This window comes from Prionailurus bengalensis, chromosome A3 (genome assembly GCF_016509475.1).
Source record: "Prionailurus bengalensis isolate Pbe53 chromosome A3, Fcat_Pben_1.1_paternal_pri, whole genome shotgun sequence".
In the NCBI taxonomy this organism is placed as follows: domain Eukaryota; kingdom Metazoa; phylum Chordata; class Mammalia; order Carnivora; family Felidae; genus Prionailurus; species Prionailurus bengalensis.
Window position 1 is genome coordinate 30,015,985 of NC_057354.1, and position 19,831 is coordinate 30,035,815.

General features: G+C 40.1%; 1 protein-coding gene across 3 annotated transcripts in view; it reads right to left on the bottom strand.

The window, feature by feature from the left end:
* The window catches only part of DNAAF9 (dynein axonemal assembly factor 9), a 132,012-nt gene that overhangs the window by 70,134 nt on the left and 42,047 nt on the right, over positions 1–19,831 (bottom strand). For 2 of the 3 annotated variants that reach the window (XM_043602785.1, XM_043602784.1), the window contains exons 8-13: positions 17,075–17,173; positions 13,292–13,347; positions 9,750–9,885; positions 5,942–6,023; positions 4,925–4,961; positions 775–862 (exon numbers count right to left, since the gene is read on the bottom strand). In XM_043602785.1, coding sequence (XP_043458720.1) covers positions 775–862; positions 4,925–4,961; positions 5,942–6,023; positions 9,750–9,885; positions 13,292–13,347; positions 17,075–17,173 — 498 coding nt within the window. The remainder of the gene's footprint in view (positions 1–774; positions 863–4,924; positions 4,962–5,941; positions 6,024–9,749; positions 9,886–13,291; positions 13,348–17,074; positions 17,174–19,831) is intronic. The other variant, XM_043602786.1, reaches the window with a different exon arrangement.

Genomic DNA, 19,831 nt, shown 5'->3' on the forward strand with positions numbered 1-19,831 from the left:
AGGAAAGGTCCTATTGGCATTGGGAGGCATCAAGCCGACTCTTCTCATCTCCTTACTGGGTCAGATATAGGAATCCAACTCAGCAGGGCAGGTTAACCGCAAAACAGCAAGGAAGAGAACGGTCAGAGAACGAGAACACATGTGCTTGTCTAGGAAAGGCAAGTCAGATTTTCTAATCTTTAGGGTTTTTTTTTTTTAACACTAAATTATAGGAAATCACACTATATAGTTCAAAACAAACTTGGGGAGCCTGGGTGGCTCAGTCAGTTAAGCGTCTGGCTCTTGATTTCATCTCAAGTCATGATCCCAGGGTTGTGGGATCGAGCCCTGCATCCAGCTCTGCACTGAGCATGGAGCCTGCTTGAGAGTCAGTCTCTCTCTCTGTCCCTCTCCCCCACTTGCATGCTCTCTCCCTAACATTAAAGAATCAAACTTACCTAACTTTATATTTTTCTTTATTTTTAACTTTTAAAAGGATTTTTTAAAAGCTATTAATTAAAACACTATGCTACAGAATGATTTTCTTTAACACAAAGATCTACAAAGCTCTACAAAGAAGTGCTGATTAGTGGTCCTTCGTAGGACAAACGACACTTCGGTCACAGGCAACAGAAGCCCAGTGCTCTTCAGGCATCTGTGTCTGGTGCCAGCTCCACCGAGGCCCAAGCTCGCACAAAACTGAGTAGTACCAGGTATCCAAAGCCAAAACAGATGGATAGGAAGTTTTACATTGAAATAACTACTAAAGAAAGAGAAACATGGTATTTAAATTACCTTTGTTAGACTGGAAGTTTTAGCATAACATGCAATGCCAGCCAAAACAGCCTCAATAACAGCAGCATACACCTGGGACAAGAGCCTACTTTAGAACAAAAAAATATGGGTTAACTACAGCATCATAAGGTTTCAATAAACGCTGCATGCACATAAATGACATTCCCTAAGGAACTGAATGAGAAAAGTACAAAAACGGAACTCAGTGATTTCTAAACCTTTAAGCCATGTGCCCCATACCTGAGATACACTTTGCTCTTACTAAACCATGACAGAAAAGTCAACTCTTCTTAATTCTGCTCAGAAGACCAACCTTCCCTGTTTGTGATCCAACAGAAGAGAACTCTGTGGGCTCCCTAGCCCCTTCAGTGTCATGGTACAGACTTTGCTTTTCCAGGACCAAGCACACCACACCTTCATGTCATCTCCTCCCAGGCCTGCTGTGGGCTGGCTGTTACTGGAATCTCAGGGTAGGAGACGTGAGGGGCAAGAGAGATTACTAGAGAAGATAAGCTCCACTTAAATTCAAATTCCAAGCTGCAGACCACTTTACAAGTAGCTTACCTGCTCTAGAGAATAGAGAATGTTTCTGAGGGGAAACATTCTCTTCCTATAGCCTCCCTGCTCCCTGCCCGCCAATCTTGTTCTTTCTCTTGGACTCCTCACTTCCCAAAGTGATTATCCGGTTTTTTTCCCAAAGTGATTATACGAAGGTTTCTTCCTTTGCCAGACTGGGACTGCTATGAAGGTCCCTAGAAAATCCGACACTGGTTCCTCTTAAGCAAAAATTTTCAATCTCCGTATTTTGGGCCAGATAATTCTTTGTCATGGGATCAGTCCTGTGCACTACAGGATGTTTAGCAGCACCCCTGGTCTCTATCCATTAGATGCCAGTAGTACCCCAGTTGGGAAAACAAAAATGTCTCCAGCACTGTCAACCATCCCTGGGAGTCGGGGGTAGGACTGGGGGAAGAGGAGCAGTAAAATTGCCCTTGGTTGAGAATCATGCTTTAGGGGAGGGAGATCCAGGATCTTATCAGGATAATTACAGACAGAAGGGGTTCATTCACAAGGCCCTGAAAAGCAAAGGAGGTGCCTGGCAAGAAAGTGATAAAGCCTTGCCTCAGACTACTACAGAAAAGTCTATTTTTATGCCTGAGAATCTCTTAACAGGTAAAGGAAGGTGACAGGAATTGGAAAGCAGGAAGGAACACAGAAATGATCTGATCTAACTCCTCTGACAGAAGAAGCAAGTAGGGCCTCTGAAGGTGGAATAAGTTGTCCATGCAACAGAAAACGAATGGCAGACTTGAATTCAGGTCTGATGCCAGCCTGGTGCTTTTCTACTGTGCCATGTCATACTGCCAACTTCTTTAATTTCCTCTTTGGCTCCTGCACCACACCTCCACATTATAGGTAAAGGATTTGAGTTGGGTAGAAGAAGAAAAAAAAAAAAAAGACAGAAAAAGTATACATAACAAAATGATAGCTCCAAGAATCAGCATATCCTGAAGACTGTTGGCCAGGCCATGAGAGAGGGGTCCATCCTGGGATGAAGTAGGCCTGGCAGGGACACTGACAATGAGCTTGGCCACTTCCAGGTAAAACCACAATCCTCCACACCTAAACACCAACACCAAAGACATATATATGTCTTCCTCCTTTCCCCACCCAGCTTGATTCAGACATCATTCAGTACCAACACTGTTCAGGTCTCCCCACTCTTGGCCTTCTCCTATACAGACCCTCAGATAAGAGCTGAATGCAAAGGTACCTGGTTATGGACTCAAAATGGCCTGAATGGGAGGCCCGAGATTCATGACAAGGGAAGAGTGTGCTCCATGCCTAGATGGCACTGCTGTTGCCTTCCCTAGGACTCCACAAGGCCCAAGTTCTACCAGCTCTGTGATTCAGTAAGTCTCCTGATATGGGCCCATGCAACCCTCAATACCAGTCCCTGAAACAGGGTACCAATGTACCCTGTTTAGGAAAAACGCCAAAGATCCAGAATGAAGATCCAGTGGCTAAGCACAGTGGCATAAAAGTATCAGCAGATACAAAGCAAGACTATATATACCCATCAACGTATGAGAACGCAGTTGACTTGCTGCTAAAGTGTAGAAAATCCACACATTTAAAAACTGCACAGGGGCTCCTGGGTGGCTCGGTCTATTGGGCATCTGACTTCGGCTCAGGTCATCGTCTCAAGATTGGTGAGTTTGAGCCCCATGTCAGGCTCTGTGCTGACAGCTCAGAGCCTGGAGCCTGCTTCAGTTTATGTGTCTCCCTCTCTCTGCCCCTCTCCTGCTCATGCTCTCTCTCTCTCTCTCCCCCCCCCCCCCTTAAAGAATAAACAAACATAAAAAAATTTTTTTTAAACTGCACACACATTGGGGTGCCTGAGTGGCTCAGTCAGTTGAGTGTCTTCTTGATTTTGGTTCAGGTCATGATCTCATGGTTTGTGAGTTTGAGCCCCGCATCGGGCTTTGTGCTGATATTGTGGAGTCTGCTTGGGATTCTCTTCCTCTCCCTCTCTTTCTGCCCCTCCCCCTGCTCTTACTCTCTCTTAAAAACAAAACAAAAAATAAAATAAAAAATAAAAAACTTCACACACGTTAATTACCACTATACAAAACCTAAATGTAGAATTTTTAAAAACCCAGAAAGATACACAGTAAGATATTAAAGGGTAGTGCCAAAGAGGAGGAATTATAGCCGATCTTATTTTCCTTACTTTCTTTTCAGTTTTCCAAATATTCTGTAGTCTGACTATATTCCTCACATTATACTTTTTCCAATACAGTTTAGTGTTTCCTACCCCAGAGGGGTAGGGGTAATTCTGGGAACTACTATAGCCTGAGGATCATATATTTATAAAAAGATCCTTAGATGATTCTCTGTGGCCTGTCACTATTGGCCTTTGGGAAGCACTTGTCTAGACCATAGTAGTTTATGTTGGAATATTTAACTAGGTAATAACAGAACTCTATTATGTTTGTATTTTTAAAGGAAAATTCCTTTTTGGAATTCAATAGTTTCAGCATTGTTATGGATTGAATTGTTTCCTTCTAAAATTCATATTGAAGCTCTAACCCTCAATGTGATTGTATTTGGAGATAGGACCTTTAAGAAGGTCATTAAAGTTAAATGAGATCATAAGAGTAGAGCACTAATCCAGTAGGACTGGTATCCTTATAAGAAGAGGAAGAGACATCAAAGACTTCTGTTTCTCCACTAGAGCACAGAGGACAGGCCAGGTAAAGACACAGCAAAAAGTGGTGGTCTGCAACTCAAGGAGAATGGCCTCACCAGAGACCAACACTGCTGGACCTAGAACTTGGACATTTAGCCTCCAGAACTGTGAGAAAATACATTTCTGCTGTTTAAGCGACCCAATCTCTGATATTTTGTTATGGTAGCCCAAGCAGACTAACACAAACATTAATGAGTTTATTTCTTATCTTCGGTTTCCTGTTATATGTGGGGGGAGAGAAGTTAACACTAGGACCTTTCTAAAGTTGCACAGCCTAAGTTCAGATCCTAGCGCTGATCCCTAAGCCTGAGAGTCAACTCCAGAGGAAACACTGCTCAGACCAGATGGGGTTTCACAGATTCTCCCAATGCATTTTAGGATGTTTCATTTGTGGGAAAGCCTCTGATAAAAAATGTACTATGTAGAAGACATAGAAGAGTCAGGCCATTGAAATGCATAGGTGTGCAGAGAGGAAGTCTCTGAGTTCTGGAGAGAGGAGCACATATCAAAGACAGCAGGACTCCATGCTGAGGGACAGGGGCTGGGAACTAAAGCTCTGCTCACTACTTCACTCTGCTCACTCCCACCCATTGCTGATCTCAAAGTGGGACAGCCACTTCTTCAGAGTAACTCAACTTTGAGAAAGAAAAAATAAGAGGGACACTTGGGTGGCTCAGTTGGTTGGGTGTCCGACTCTTGATTTTGGCTCGGGTCATGATCTCATGGTTTGTGAGTTCAAGCCCCACATCGGGCTCTGCACTGGCAGCGTGGAGCTTGCTTGGGATTCTGTCTCCCTTTCCCTCTGCCCCTCCTCCGCTTGCTCTGTATCTCTCTCTCTCAAAAATAAATAAAAATTAAAAAAAAAAAAGAAAAAAGAAGATAGAAATGAAGACTTACATTTGTTCAGTTTTCTTGGGCAGCTTACTCTCATCACCTGTGAAAAGAGAACCATGAATTAAGGGTGACAAGATCACAAGACATGCAAACATTTCACAAGGAGACTACAATTTCGTAATTTGAAGATGTCAAGAATTACATTTTTTTTTCTTTTGGGTTAAATACAGTACAAGCACACACAAGAGAGAAACCCAGCTTCGCCCGGTATCCTCCTAGTCCTTCACTCCTGACGCTGATTTTGTCATCACTAAACACCAGAGAAGACATGGGGAATTTCAGGCTCTGGAATGTTTTTGCCTTTGCTTTTAATTTTCTTAATTAAGAGGTATAATTAAGTAGGCTCAGTTCTGACTCTTTTATTGTTTCCTTAATTAGCTGACCCTTAATTATCATGCTTCTTTCAGAATCTTCTGGCTTATACGGCAACACCCAGGTAAAAACCTGGTTTCTGCTATACCCTCTGTGGAACAGTGCTGAGATCCTCATTCATTCTAGAGATTCTTCTCTATACCTCTTTGGATGTCTGCAACTTCTAGTTACCCTAGCAAGGAGAGCAGCTCTAGTGGGCCTAACCTTTCTGTATGGCCCTGCAGCATGGAACACTTGCTCCTGTGAATGTTCCCAGTCCACAGGTAGCCTTCTACCATGGTCCTTCCTCACAGAACAGCAGGCATCTGGCTGAGTCATCCAAAGTCCCACTGTAGCCCACACCTCCTGCTATCCCCTACTAGGTCTTACTCATCTTTGCCCTCCCTCTGACACTGAGCACATGGTCTCACATATGGTTAGACTATATACATCCTGAGCTGATAATTGTTCCTCCTGAAATACATTCTTTGAGAAATGTGTTAGGCACATCAACTCTCCTTCTGGAATCAGAGAGGGAGTTGGAGGCTGACAAAGTGGATATCTTAAGCTCCTGAGGAAAGCAGTAAACTGTGAGTCCACTTTTATCTAGTTCATGGGAGAAAGTACTCATTAGGTAAGTTGATGAGATGATAACTTACAAGAACTTACCCAAGTAAGGAACGTGGGTAGCTCCGAAAAAGTATGTTCTTGAACAGGCAAGGGGCCCCTTCGGTGAGACGCACTGTACTACCTGGATGTCAGAAAAAAGTAAGAGCAAAAAGGAGCAGGGACTTAGGTGTGTACTGTTAGAGAAACGAAAAGTGTATAGTTAATGGAAATCAATTTTATTTCACCAACAGCTGATTTATTATTTTTTAAAGGCACAGAGGAAAAGGTCACGTTTAGCTGTTGTTTTTCCAATGGTATTTTGTGTGTGTGTGTGTGTGTGTGTGTGTGTGTTTTTAACCTTGGCTACATTGTGAGGTTGCTGTCGGGTCAGCCCATGATGCTAATGAATTCACATCTTAGAAGGAAAAGAGGAAATATGCTTGGATTTTGACTTCCATTAATAGTCTAGAACTTTCACAGTGAGGACCTTGGCCAACATGACAGGCAGATGTGTGGGGGAGCTATAAATTCAAAGAGGGTGCTCCCCAGGTCCCCATATTCATTTGTATTTCATCTCTATACACAGGCCTTGGAGAAAAGAAAATAAGTTTCCTAGATTTAAAAATTCTTATTCTTCTTTGTTTAGTTCATTTATACAAAAGTAGATAAAGATGTCCTTTTCTCTTGTGAAAATCCAGCATCTCATCAGGGTTCCCAGGATATCAGGTATAAAACAACAACAAAAAAAATGCTACTATAGGAGCTAAAGGAAAAGAAATTAGCACAATATATTAAAAAAATAGCTAAATGTGACACAAATATTCCTTCTACTCCAATGTTTAAGGAAGTCACAAGAGAATGCATGGCATTTTTTCTGTAATATTGTGAACACCGTGAATCCAAAGATTTGTATTAAGGACTTGTTATGACTACTCTGTAATTCACCATCATGAACATGATCAATATTACCATGATCCTAAATAAAAATGCATGTACATATTTCTAATTGTTGGTTAATGGACATATTTCCTCAATAAAACATGTTCCCTGGACTCCAAATTTCTCCTAACTCAAGTTTTTTTTAAAGATGCCATGTGTTTCAAACCAGCTTCCTGAGATTATATCATAAATTTGTATAAGTAAATTTCACATCTAATTTACTGATACATTAAAAGAAATCAGTACAAGAGAATTTACATATATAATGTACAACTACTCAGATAATCTGGATTTGCATGTTTTACCTGTCACTGATTAATCTGTAAATTATTCATAAATGGCACAGAAGTGGAAAGTGTAAGTATGTTACACTGAAAAAGAGATGAATGAAGATGAAAGGTCATAATCTCAGACCCCCCACCTCCATCCCAGGACCAAATCTCATATAAGTTCCTTGACCTCATTAAGTTTCTGAGTTTATAAAATAAAGATCCCCAATTATTATAAAAAGTTCTACAAAGAACTTGGAAAATTAAAAAAAACTTAATAGATTGTTTTGAAGAGCAGTTGTAGGTGTAGGTGTACAGAAAGAATTAAACCCACAGGTGTGTGTGGCCCTCCGTACATTCTGCAGTTGTCTTCCTCTCTCACTCTAGTCCATACGTAGCCTCCAGGAGTTCATCAAAATTGTTATTTACATGTGGCTTCTGCTCCAGGTAAGCAGACATTGGCTGTGACTCTCTCGACTCACCCCTCTAGATCTTGGAGTGTATTTGCCTTGAGACTTCAGTTCTTTGATGAGCCCAAGAAAAGTTGTTGGTTTTAGGTTTTTTAGCTTTTTTCTTGTAAGGATGGGAGAGATGATTTCTAAGCTCTTTATGTGTTAGCACCGAAAGTGGAAGTCTGCCCTGGATCTTACTGAAATCTTGCACTTTAGTAGCCCTTCTTTGACACTGCTTCTGTGGGTGAATAGGGGAGCACATTGCTTTGTTACTGCCTGGTAGGAGCGTTAAGTCCAGGTTCTCCATACAGACTCTACTGACACCCAGAGTGTGTGTGTGTGTGTGTGTGTGTGTGTGTGTGTGTGTATGCGCACGCTCGAGAGCACATGCTCCTTGTTACTGCTGGGCAGAATAGGAGTTTAGGTTCCCCAGTATGCCTCTAGTGACACCACCCTGGCTTGGGAGAGTCACAGACACTATGGGTAAGTGATGGCCTTGTTATAGCTGAGTGGTGGTGGAAGTCCTGACTCTCCACTGGCCTCCAATGATACCACCCCAAGGAAGAACACCTCGTTACTGCTGGATAGTGGTGTACATCCAAGTCTCCACTGATACCGCAGGGGGAGGGAGGGTACACTGGTGCCCAGTGGGGATGAAAGTCATGGCCCCCTACTGGGCCTTCTCTAATACTGACAGGGGTGGGGGTAAGGTAATGGTGCCCTGTTACAGCCTGGCAAGGGTGGATATCTAGGCTCTTCACTCAGCTCTTGTTGGCAGGGGTAGATGGAAATATTTTCTGAAGGGTTTGGCAGGAATAGAATAGCTGTTATCTAAAATTTTTTTTTAAATTTTTTGAATATTATTTTTTGAGAGAGAAAGAGAGAGAGCGTGCGTGCGAGCATGAGCGGGGGAGGGGCAGAGAGAGGGAGACACAGAATCTGAAGCAGGCTCCAGGCTCCAAGCTGTCAGCACAGAGCTTGACACGGGGCTCAAATCCACAAACCACGAGATCATGACCTGAGCCGAAGTAAGACGCTTAACTGACTGAGCCACCCAGGCACCCTGAAAGTTTTCTGTCTTGTTAGGCTGTCCCCTTCCTAGTCCTTCCACCAGAGAAAAGATGCTTTACTTAGGGCTTTCTAGGTCTGTGCCTATTGGCATTTCTGGGTTGTCAGCTTTCCAATATCCAGTATGGGATATATAGGCAAAAAGGAAGCCCAGAAAACTCACTGCCATTTTGTCCCTTTGGTCCTAAGGTCCTCAGCCAGCCTACTTCTTCTACCTTCCTATGTTTCTTTTATATATAGTGTCCAGGGTTTTTAGTTGTACTTAGCAGAAGGAATAGGAAGAAGTAGGTCTACTCCATCTTCCCAGAGGCAGAAATCAGCTAGTCTCCTTAAGTTTTAATTTAACATGTAGAGTCAACAAATAAGATTACACAAAGAAGCCTATGCCATTTGGCATTTTCTGTATATTCCAAGGGTGCTCTGGGTGGGGGGAGGTTGAAATGAGGCCTGAGCCCTCCCATTACAGGGCAGTAAGATCCTGACAGCATATCTATTCGAGCAGCCCTATGTTCCTGACTGGCTTGGAGACAGATTTGAGGTTTCAGTCCAGAGAGACTAGGTCTCATGTTCTCCAGTCAAAACTAAACAATAGTACCTACCTCCCCAGCTTTCCTGATTGTCAGGAACATTCTGAAAATAATCAAAATTCCATGGACTTTTACAATCACTAGAGTCTCACATTTCAGTCTAATGTTTCCTTTAAAAGAACATAGTAGACAATTTACCACCAAATGCAAAAGTCTTCTCCCTGGCACCCTCAATACAAGAACAGTGACCCTCAAGGTTTATGTCCTGAAATGTAACAGTTAAGACAAAACAAACTTAGGCTTGGATGACTCTATTTCCAAGTTAATTTAAAATTCTTATTCTACTGACAATACTACTATGACAACTTAAAGAGTTTGGTTTGTGGAAGTATTTTTTTAACCTTTTTCCTTCAAATATTTAAAAATTAACTATGATGTTTTCAAATTATACCTAGTACTTCTATAAATACAGTCAGTTTGCAATCACTTCACTCCAAAACAACTTCAAGTTCAAGGTTAAATCAATACACTAACCAGAAAGGTTACCCTTAACTTCCCCTCTTTCCTATTTAATAATAAAACCAATTAAACACCAGGTAGTCAAGCCACTCACCATGTGTTTGGCAAAGCTCCCACTGGGACCAGTGCTGCGTACCAGGTGCCCTTCAGAAGGGAAGTTAAAGTTGCCAGCGTTCAGGTTTTCTCGTGTGGAGTGATTACCAAAGAGAACGAATGGCTGCCTATTAGGGCTAGAGTGGCAAACCAGAAATGTGATTAGAAAAGAGATTCCTGGGGCGCCTGGGTGGCGCAGTCGGTTAAGCGTCCGACTTCAGCCAGGTCACGATCTCGCGGTCCGTGAGTTCGAGCCCCGCGTCGGGCTCTGGGCTGATGGCTCGGAGCCTGGAGCCTGTTTCCGATTCTGTGTCTCCCTCTCTCTCTGCCCCTCCCCCGTTCATGCTCTGTCTCTCTCTGTCCCAAAAATAAATAAAAACAAAAGAAAAAAAACAAAAAAAAAAGAAAAGAGATTCCTGGCCAGGACAATTTCCCAGTGAGTGGGTTCTTGGGGTTTTCAGAGTGGTGTCCTGCGGTCTGAACAAAGTGGTCAATACAGCCCCCCTAACACTCCCTACTGGGTGGGAATGGATGCCAGATGTCTCTGACTCCTCCTACTGACCCATAGAGATCATTTAGGGACATAACTAAATCCAAGCCAGGTTTATATTTTCAGCTTGTCCTACTTCTTAAGGAGAAAGTTCTGTAAATCTGCTGTCCATGGTGCAGAGATGGAGCAAGAATCCAGTTTCACACAATAGCATTTTAGTGGAAACAGAAATTTTAAAGGATGATAGCAGTTGTGATAGACTGTAGGCAGACAACAGAGGCATTAACTATTTGGAGTAGCTTTTAGGATGGGAAGAGGAGAGTAGGGCTACGAATGTCATCACTACCACATCCACCTGACTTGCTTGTGTCCCCTTCTTCTGTCTCCTCTCTTGGTTAGACTTGTCTTTTTGTGTTTTTGTTGTTGTTGTTGTTGTTGTTGCTGTTACTTTCTTTTTTCTCAGCCCACTTCAACTGACCCCCTCAGTCACTTCACTCAAATTACTCTTGCAAAAGTCACCAAATGACTTTCACATAGCAAATAGCCAATCCACTAGGCAGCCTTCAGCCTGCCCCTCCTTGGTCTCTCAGAAGCACCGGACACCCTTTCCCTGCAAAAGCTGTTGCTTTTCAGTCTCCTTCATCAGCCATTCTCCTCTTCTATCTGCCTCAGAATATTCCTAGGGTTTTACTTTCAGCTATCTGCCTCTCCTCTCCTCTTTCATGATCTACCCCACTATACCTGTTCCCCTGAAATCAGTATCCATCCAGGGACTGAGCCAGACCTGAGAGGCCCCCTTAGGCCTCCTTAACCCTCTAAATCCAATCAATCAACTCACTAGTTGTCCATTTCCCTCAATTCACATGGTTACAAGCCTCGTCCATGCTGCCATCATTTCCTCCCTAGACAACTAGAATGCTTCCGCACAGCTACCCTGCTTCCACTCTCGCTCTCCTACAGTCTCTTCTCCACAATGCAGAGAGCACAACCTTTTACACATGCAAAGACTGTAATGCCTTTATGTTACTTTCAGGAGGACTGAAATCTTTCACATGGTGAAAGATGATCTACATTCAACTTCTTTGGCTCCACGAAAGGCCACTCTCCTCCAACTCCTATGTCCTACCAAACTCATCCTCTTTTATGTTTCTTATGTTCTCATCTCAGGGTGCTTTTCTCCTTTTTTTTTTTTTTTTTTTTTTAAAGATTTTACTTTAAAGTAATCTCTACACCTCATGTGGGGCTTGAATTCACAACCCCAAGATGAAGAGTCACACGCTCCACTGACAGCCAACCCAGGAGCCCCTCCCTTAATTATCTTTGCTCATCATTCAGATTTCCTCCCAGAGGAGTTCATGCTCCCAGCTATGGTCTTCACAGTACCAAGTTCTTTTTTCCTTCATGGCACCAGAGTTTGTAATTATATTTTTTTGTGAGGTTGCTTGATTAAGGTCTTATTTCTCCACCACACTATATACTCACTCCATGAGGGCAAAGACCATGACTAGTTTATTTTTGAATTTTAATTTTTTAAAAATGTAATCTCTATGCCCAACTTGGGGCTCAAAATCATGACCATGCTCTACCAACTGAGCCAGCTGGGCATCCCCGTGGCTGGTTTACTTTTTAACCATGTTTCTCTTGTTTAGTATGTCATATGTTCTCAACAACAGTCAGTGACTAAAGGGTATTTTTATTTTCTTTTATTATTTTTTTAATGTTTATTTATTTTTGAGGTGGGGGAGGGGCAGAGAGAGAGAGGGAGACACAGAATCCAAAGCAGGCTCCAGGCTCTGAGCTGTCAGCACAGAGCCTGACCTGGGGCTCCAACTCACGAACCATAAGATCATTACCTAAGCCGAACTGTGGGACACTTAACTGACTGAGCCACCCAGGCGCCCCAAGGGTATTTTTAAAAAATAGTTTCTGCTATGTATTGAATATATCCCCACAAAATTCATAGGTTAAAATCCTAACCCCCAAAGCGATGGTATTAGGAGGTATAGCCTTTGGGAGGTGATTAAGCCATAAGGGCAGATCCCACATGAATGGTATTATAAAAAAGGCTCTTATAAAAGAGGTCTGAGAGATCCCTTGCCCTTTCTGCCATATGAGTTTATAGTGAAATGAGGAAGCAGGCCTTCATCAGACACTGGATCTCACAGTGCCATGATCTTGGACTTCCTAGCCTCCAAACTGTGGGAAATAAATGTTTTTTTGTTTATAAGCCACCCAGTTTATGGAATTTTTGTCATGGTAGCTAAAACAGATTAAGACAGTTTCCTTTATCCCTGATCCTTTCTTTAAATTGCCCTTAGTGTGTGTCACGTGGAAAAGTGTTTACATTTCTTTGTATTACTCTTAAAAATACCTCCTTAAGCTTCAGGCAAACAGGGGCTCTTAAAAGTAAACATAACTGATTTTTCTTCTGAAGCTTAATTCAAGTTAAGTGACTCTTCAACCAGTGTAATCTGTCTCATTTCACACTGGATTGGAATTAGGAAATAAAAGAGAGGAAAAATCTACTTTGATCTACTTTGATCCCATCCCAGGCTGGGCCCTCCGGATTACCGTGACAAAGAGAGGTGCTAAAGGAAAAACCACAAGAAAACAAAATGCAGCAACCCTGATACTCTCTTGTCTTCCTGGGGCTGGACCTTTATTGCCAGAGCCCTTTTACTCTCCACAAATGAGGATCCCTGCCCAGCCCATGGACATCCTACTTCCTAGCTTTCCTGGGGTAGGGATGGAATATAAAATTCCTTTCTTAAGATTTCAGCAAGCTACAATGTTTTAAAAACTAGTTTGCTATAAATCTATATTAATATATATATACATACACACACACACACATACATATATATACACACATATACACAAAAGCAGTGAAATGGACGATTTTTCAGAGTATGCATTTCTTAACCTATGATGACCAAAGTCAGTCTATATTTTCCTGACTCTACCTTCTGGACTTAGATGCTCCCTCACATCCACTTCCCTTGTTAAACCCCATTTCTCTAACATCATTCACCTTTCTTCCCCAAGAAACCTACCTGTTTTCAGTTATATGGCTGGAGATCATTCCATGACTGAAGTAACTTCTGAATGGCTAAAAAAGAAGCCAACACTGTATTATATCACAATTTTATAAAACAATCACAAATCTCTCATATATGTATGTGTGTAGGTATAGAGTGTGTATGTGTGTATTGGAAAGAGAGAATGAGAGAGAGAGAGATGTGTTTATAGATTATTGTAAGAACATGGAAGGACATATGTGGTAGAAAGCAACATGAATTTGGGGGACAAGTAACTAACAAACAGCAACAGAAATAGACAAATGGCTGCAAGAGAAAAAGAAAGGTAAAGAAAAATTCTTGTCAAATTTTATGATTTAATTATTGAAACAAAATTGGACCAACCATCATCTATGGTCCAAGATACTAATCATGTAGGAATTTTCCCTTCTATTAAAAATTTGTTTTTTTCTACATTTCTTTTTTTTAATGTTTATTTTTGAGAAAGAGAAAGTGAGCAAGCGCACGCTGGGGCAGAGACAGGAGGACAGAAGATCCAAAGCAGACTCTGTGCCAACAGCAGAGAGCCCAACATGGGCTTGAACCCACGAACCATGAGATCATCACCTGAGCTGGTCAGACACTGAACCCACTAAGCCACCCAGGCACCCCTGTTTTTCTACATTACTAATAAGGGAATATACATTAATTCTAACATACTAATTTAAAATCAGCATTAAGAGAGAATCCACAGAACTTAGAAATACACAGAAAGAAGTTTCTCAGGAAAGCACAGAAGTATTTCTCAGCATTGGTATGTAAAGTGCTAGGCTAAACACTTAACCAAAAATTGATACGCAGGGACTATGTCAAAAGGGTCAAAATTTCAAAATGCAATTTTAATCCTCTTAAAAAACATCTATCGTTTACCTCTTGCTCTGATTATGTAAGTAATATATGCTTATTTTAAAATATAACAATCTAAGAACTGTTAACTTTCTGGTAAATTTTCTTCCTATCTTTTTTCTATGGTACATCCATAGCATATGGCTGTACCAAAGTTTATTAAATAGCCCTCTATTCTTAGAAATCTATGTTTCTTATAATACTACAATAAGCAACTTTTCATAAGTTTTATTTGCAGCTTTATTTTCTTAAAGCAGATATGGAAATGAAATTATACGGTAAAAAGGCAAAACTATATTGCCAAATTGTTTTTCAAAAAAGTTTTATCAATATACACTTCCACTTACCATACATGAGTGTGCCTATCTCAGGGTAAACTCATAAGCACTGTCGATTAAATGTCCATTTAAAAATATATTTTCCAACTCGATAAATGAAAAATGGTACCTCACTGCAGCTGTATTATACATTCCTTTGATTTCTAATGAAATAGAGTATATATTCAAATATGTTCAATGGCTATCTGGATTTCCCTTTGGTAATTAACTGTTTACATCCTCTGGATGTTCATCAATTTGAGTTTTGGTGTTTACAGATCTTACTGATCTGTAAAAACTCTCTCTATATTAAAATAATAGCTATATTTTACTGAGGTTTACCTCTACTGTGATAGACACTTAAATGTATTGTCTCAAGTAATCCTAATAACCTATGAGGATCATTCGATCACTATTTCCTCTAGTTCCGTTCTAATACTAAAACGGGAAAAAAAACATATGAAAATAAAATATAAAGTGGCCTTCAAACATGAAAAAAAGTTCAAGCTTACTCATTATTAGAAAAATACAAATTAAAATAATACTGACATACCATTTCTTATCTACGAGATGGTGAGAAATTAAAAAGTGTGACAATACATCCTGTTGGTGAGGCTGTGGTGTAACAGGCACTCTCATATACAGCTGGTGGGAATGCAAATTGGTCAACCCTTCTGAAGAGAAATTTGGCAATAGCTAACACAACTAGATGTGCACTTACCTTGTGACCCAGCAATCGCATTACTAGGTATACAAACCTCCAACAATATGAAAATACATAAGCACAAAGTTATTTACTATGGCACTGTTTGCAATGGCAGAATATTGAAAACAACCTAAATAAGCACACATAAGAGAACGGCTGAATAAATTACAAATCCACACAGTAGTAAACTATGAATCATAACAAAGAATGAGAAGATCTCAATGAACTGACTTGGAGAAAGTTGCAGGATATTTTCTTGTTAAGTGAAAAAGTGAAAATGACTACACGTATGTTGCCCTTCAATGAAAAAAACAAGAGGACATAAGAAAATACACATGTATCTGCTCATGTGTGCAAAAGAAAAAAAAAAGACAAATCAGAAATGAAGAGATTTGTTATCTACTGGTAGTAGAGTAGGTGGAAAATGGTGGAGTAAGGGAGTGAATGAGAAGGAGGTGATAGGAAACAAGGAGTGACATGTCACAGAATATACCTTTTTGAGTATCTTTTACTCTAGGAACCACAGTAATGAGAGAAAAAATAATCCAGAAAACTAAAAAGGGCACTGGTGAAATGTGGGACTACTTCATGTGGCCTAATATAGAGGTAACTAGAGTCTCTGAAAAAAAAGATGGACAGAAAAAATATCTGAACAAATAATGGCCAAAAACTTCCCAAACTAGATGAAAACTATGAATCCACAGATCCAAGAAGCTCAACAAGAGCCAAGCGCAAGAAACATAAAGAAAATTATAGTGAGACACATCAGAATCAACTCAAAACCAGTAAAAAAAGAGAAAAATTTAAAAGCTGCTAGAGGAGAAAAAAAAAACAGTTATACAGAGAGGAACAAAGATAAACACAAAAGAACAGACCATCAGAAACAATGCAAGTGAGAAGACAGTGGAACAGCATCTTCCAGGTACAAAAAGGAAAAAACGGTCAACCAAGAATTCTATATGTGGCAAAATGTCTCCCAAAAATGAAGGTGAAATACAGATATTTTTTCAGAACTATACAAGTTGGAAGAATTCATCATCAGAAGGTTTTCACTATGGAACATATTAATGGACACTTCAGGGAGAAGGAAATCATACCAAATGGAAATATGGATCGTCACAAAGGAATGAAGAGCATCAAAAACAGTAACTACATGGGCAAATATATAAGATTTTTTTTTATTACTTAAATCTTCTTAGAAAGGATTAAAATGAGATTAAAAGGAGAACTGACTGCTTAAACAAAAATAATAGCAATGTGTTGGTGGCGTTTATAACATACGTAAAAGTGAGATGCATGACAACAAAGGTCAATGCCAGCTCCAAAGATCAGGAGTCAGTGTAGCACAGGGGAGCTGAGGACTGGCGTGCAAAACCAAAGTAGGCTCAAGTGCAAGCTCAAGATTTGTCTTCTGATCCTTCTTACTGACTAGTTTTGGGCACTGGCCTATGCCTCGGTTCTTGATTTAGATACCACTGTTTACTCCTGGAGTGAATCTTACCCTGAATCTAGTAACTTCATCATTGTTTGCGTGGAAAAAAAAATTTACCTAGACACTCAACTGACAAAGGTGTGCTACTCACATGTGGAAAATTATGTCTAGGCTTATCAACTACTGCCCAATAGAATTCCTTGCTGACAGAGGTATCATGATACTGAAAAATGACTATCCATCTTATATAGGAGCTGGTACCAAACACCCAACTTCCTTATAGATGTTGGTAGGTTGGCATGGGGGTTAAAGACTTCTATACAGCATACAACAAAGCATAAGGAAAGAATAAACATATTAGGATCAGTAGTGTTGTATTCTGAAAAAATTAACAAAACAAAAATAGAAACAATAAGTTAATCAGGTTTTTCTTTCTCTTTGACCCTTCCCTTACATACCTCACCCGCTTGAGATTCAGAAAGTTCCAGCAGGAAAGGAATTTCTGTATCAAAATTAGCAAAGAAGCTAGTCCACTGATGTTCAAAAGCCACCAAATCCTATGAAGAAAATGAAAAGGATAATGCATTTGGTTATATTAAGAAGTACTTTAGAAACATGAATCAGATCTCAAGTACTTTAGAATCATGAATCAGATCTCAAAATACCAGACTGTTTAAATGTTTTAAAAGTTAACAGCAGGGGAGCCTGTTGTGGCTCAGCTGGTTAAGCATCAGACTTCGACCCAAGTCACGATCTCATGGTTTGTGAGTTCAAGTCCCACATCAGGTTTGAGCTGTCAGCACAGAGCCTGCTTCAGACCCTCTGTCTCCATCTCTCTCTGCACCTCCCCCACTCGCCCTCTCTCTCAATAAATAAACATTTTTAAAAGTTAACAGCAAACTACAGATACATGTTACAACATAGATGAACCTCAAAAACATTATGTCAAGTGAAAGAGGCCAGATATAAATGACCACCTGGTGTATTCTCCATTTATATGAAATATACAGAAAAGGCCAATCTATAGAGACAGAAAGTAGATCAGTGATTTGAATGAGGAACAGAGACTGACTGCAAGTGAACACAAGGGAATTTTTTGGGTTGATGAAAATATTCTAAAATTCGATTATGGTGATGGTTGTACAACTCTGTAAATTTCACTAAAAACTACTGAATTGTACATTTAAATGGGCAAATTTTATGGTATATAAATTATAGCATAATAAAATTGTTTAAAAAAAAGGGGGGCAGTAATGGCCACTCCAATGCCTTAGCAATGCCTTTAGCAATCTTTGTTGGAAAGAGGGACCTATTTATGATGTATCTTAAAGATGGTACATCCTGTGCCAAAAGGGTCACATCAGTGGAGCTTTAAGGACAAGTTAGATGACCTTAGTTAGAAGTTGGGTGGTGCCATGGGTGGCCCAGAGCCCTCTCCTCCCTTACACCCTCCCCCAGTGGCAGTGGGAGGATTGTGAAACTGTGTGCCCTTCCCAGTTGACTCTCCTCTTTGTGCAACCTCTTTCCTTCCCCATCCCAGCTACTTTTCAGCCTCCTCTCTGAACTCATTCTGGTTCCCAGTCACCACACATTGCTTTGTGCTACTGGCTTTCCTTTAAAACATCATCAGTTAACCAAAAAAAAAAAAAAAAAAAAAAAAAAATCATCTATGAGTTGCTTAAGACACTCAAATAGTATCCTTGTCTTATTCTTAAGTTGCTGATAATTTGTACTGAGATAAGTTATCTTCACTGCCCATTTCACAGTTTAAGTGTCTGTATGTTGGTGCTGGCCTAGTGCCTTGCTCACAGCAGGCATTCTGTTTGCTGCATTAAAACTTACTAGCTGGATTTATGCTCTCCTCCATTCTTCTCTCCCAGTCGGGGATAAGCAAGTACTCAGACCTATGGGCTCCGTGTTAGCCAGGTATTGAGTCCACTGGCCCTAGGCATAGAGCACAATGGACCCCTGCTGGGAATTCTTAGTGTAAACAACATTCTTACTAATGGCTCCGCTGCTTGTTGCCCAGATGATCTATATTTTATTTATAAATAAATACAGAAGTATATGTGTATATGTATCTAAAATTATTTTAAGTAATCACATGGGTGACAGTGCTGATACTGCTTTCTGAATATGTTTTATATATAATTTGGGATAAAAAAATCAGGTATACATGTGAGAATATTTGTATATACATATGGAGAGAAAGACACACACAGAGAATTTCCTACTTCTATCCACTGAAGAGATATAGAAACAATGACCAAACCAGTACCAATGAGCATTCGCAGCACCTACACTGTTGTGCTAAAATACCACTCCCCAAACAAACTAGAACTTATCAGAGAAATGACGATTCCAGACCTGGGACAGGAAATGTATAAGAGAACCCAGGAATCTCTTATCGTAGTATATGGCAAGGAAGTTATCAAGGACTATTAGGGTTGTGTCAAAACAATTCGTAACCAACTTTAAGTGAGCTACTACCCAAAGATGAAACAAGCTGAACATCAGCAAAGATGGTAACTGCACTGGATAAAAACACATCAAATAGGTTTAAATCTATGAATTCAAAATGAGATATATTAAAAAGAACTAATTGGTTACTTTTGGGAATGGTTGGGAACCAACTTTATTTTGAAAATTGATAAATAAAAGCAAGAATTCAAACAATTATCCTGTTCTTCCCACATGAACTCCACCACTGCATAACCAAATAGCAAGCTGAATTATTTCTCTTTAGAGAATATAAATGAAGAAGGAATTATAGAATTGGAATACTACCATTTTACAATGGTGAATTAAGGATCTAATTAATCAATTAAAGACCTAAGGACCGTACATCAACGACTGTTCACAAAATCAAAAGAGATTCAATTACACATATATACTTCTTGTAAAGAATACCCTCTCAGAAGTAGTTTTCCCTCCAAAAATCATTCCTGACACTGATTAAACCTCTAGGTTCAATTACCAATAATATGGAAATACAGAAGACAGGGAAAATGTTAAACTACATGATAGGAATGTGATCAACAAATCCCAATGAGGATAACTATAAAATAAATGATCTGATTTCCTTAATAAATAGTTAAGTGGGGGTAGGGACAAAAAGAACCTATAGATTAAAAGAAACGTAAACACACACACACACACACACACACACACACACACAGGCAAAGTTAAACTATGTATATAGTATACATAGTATG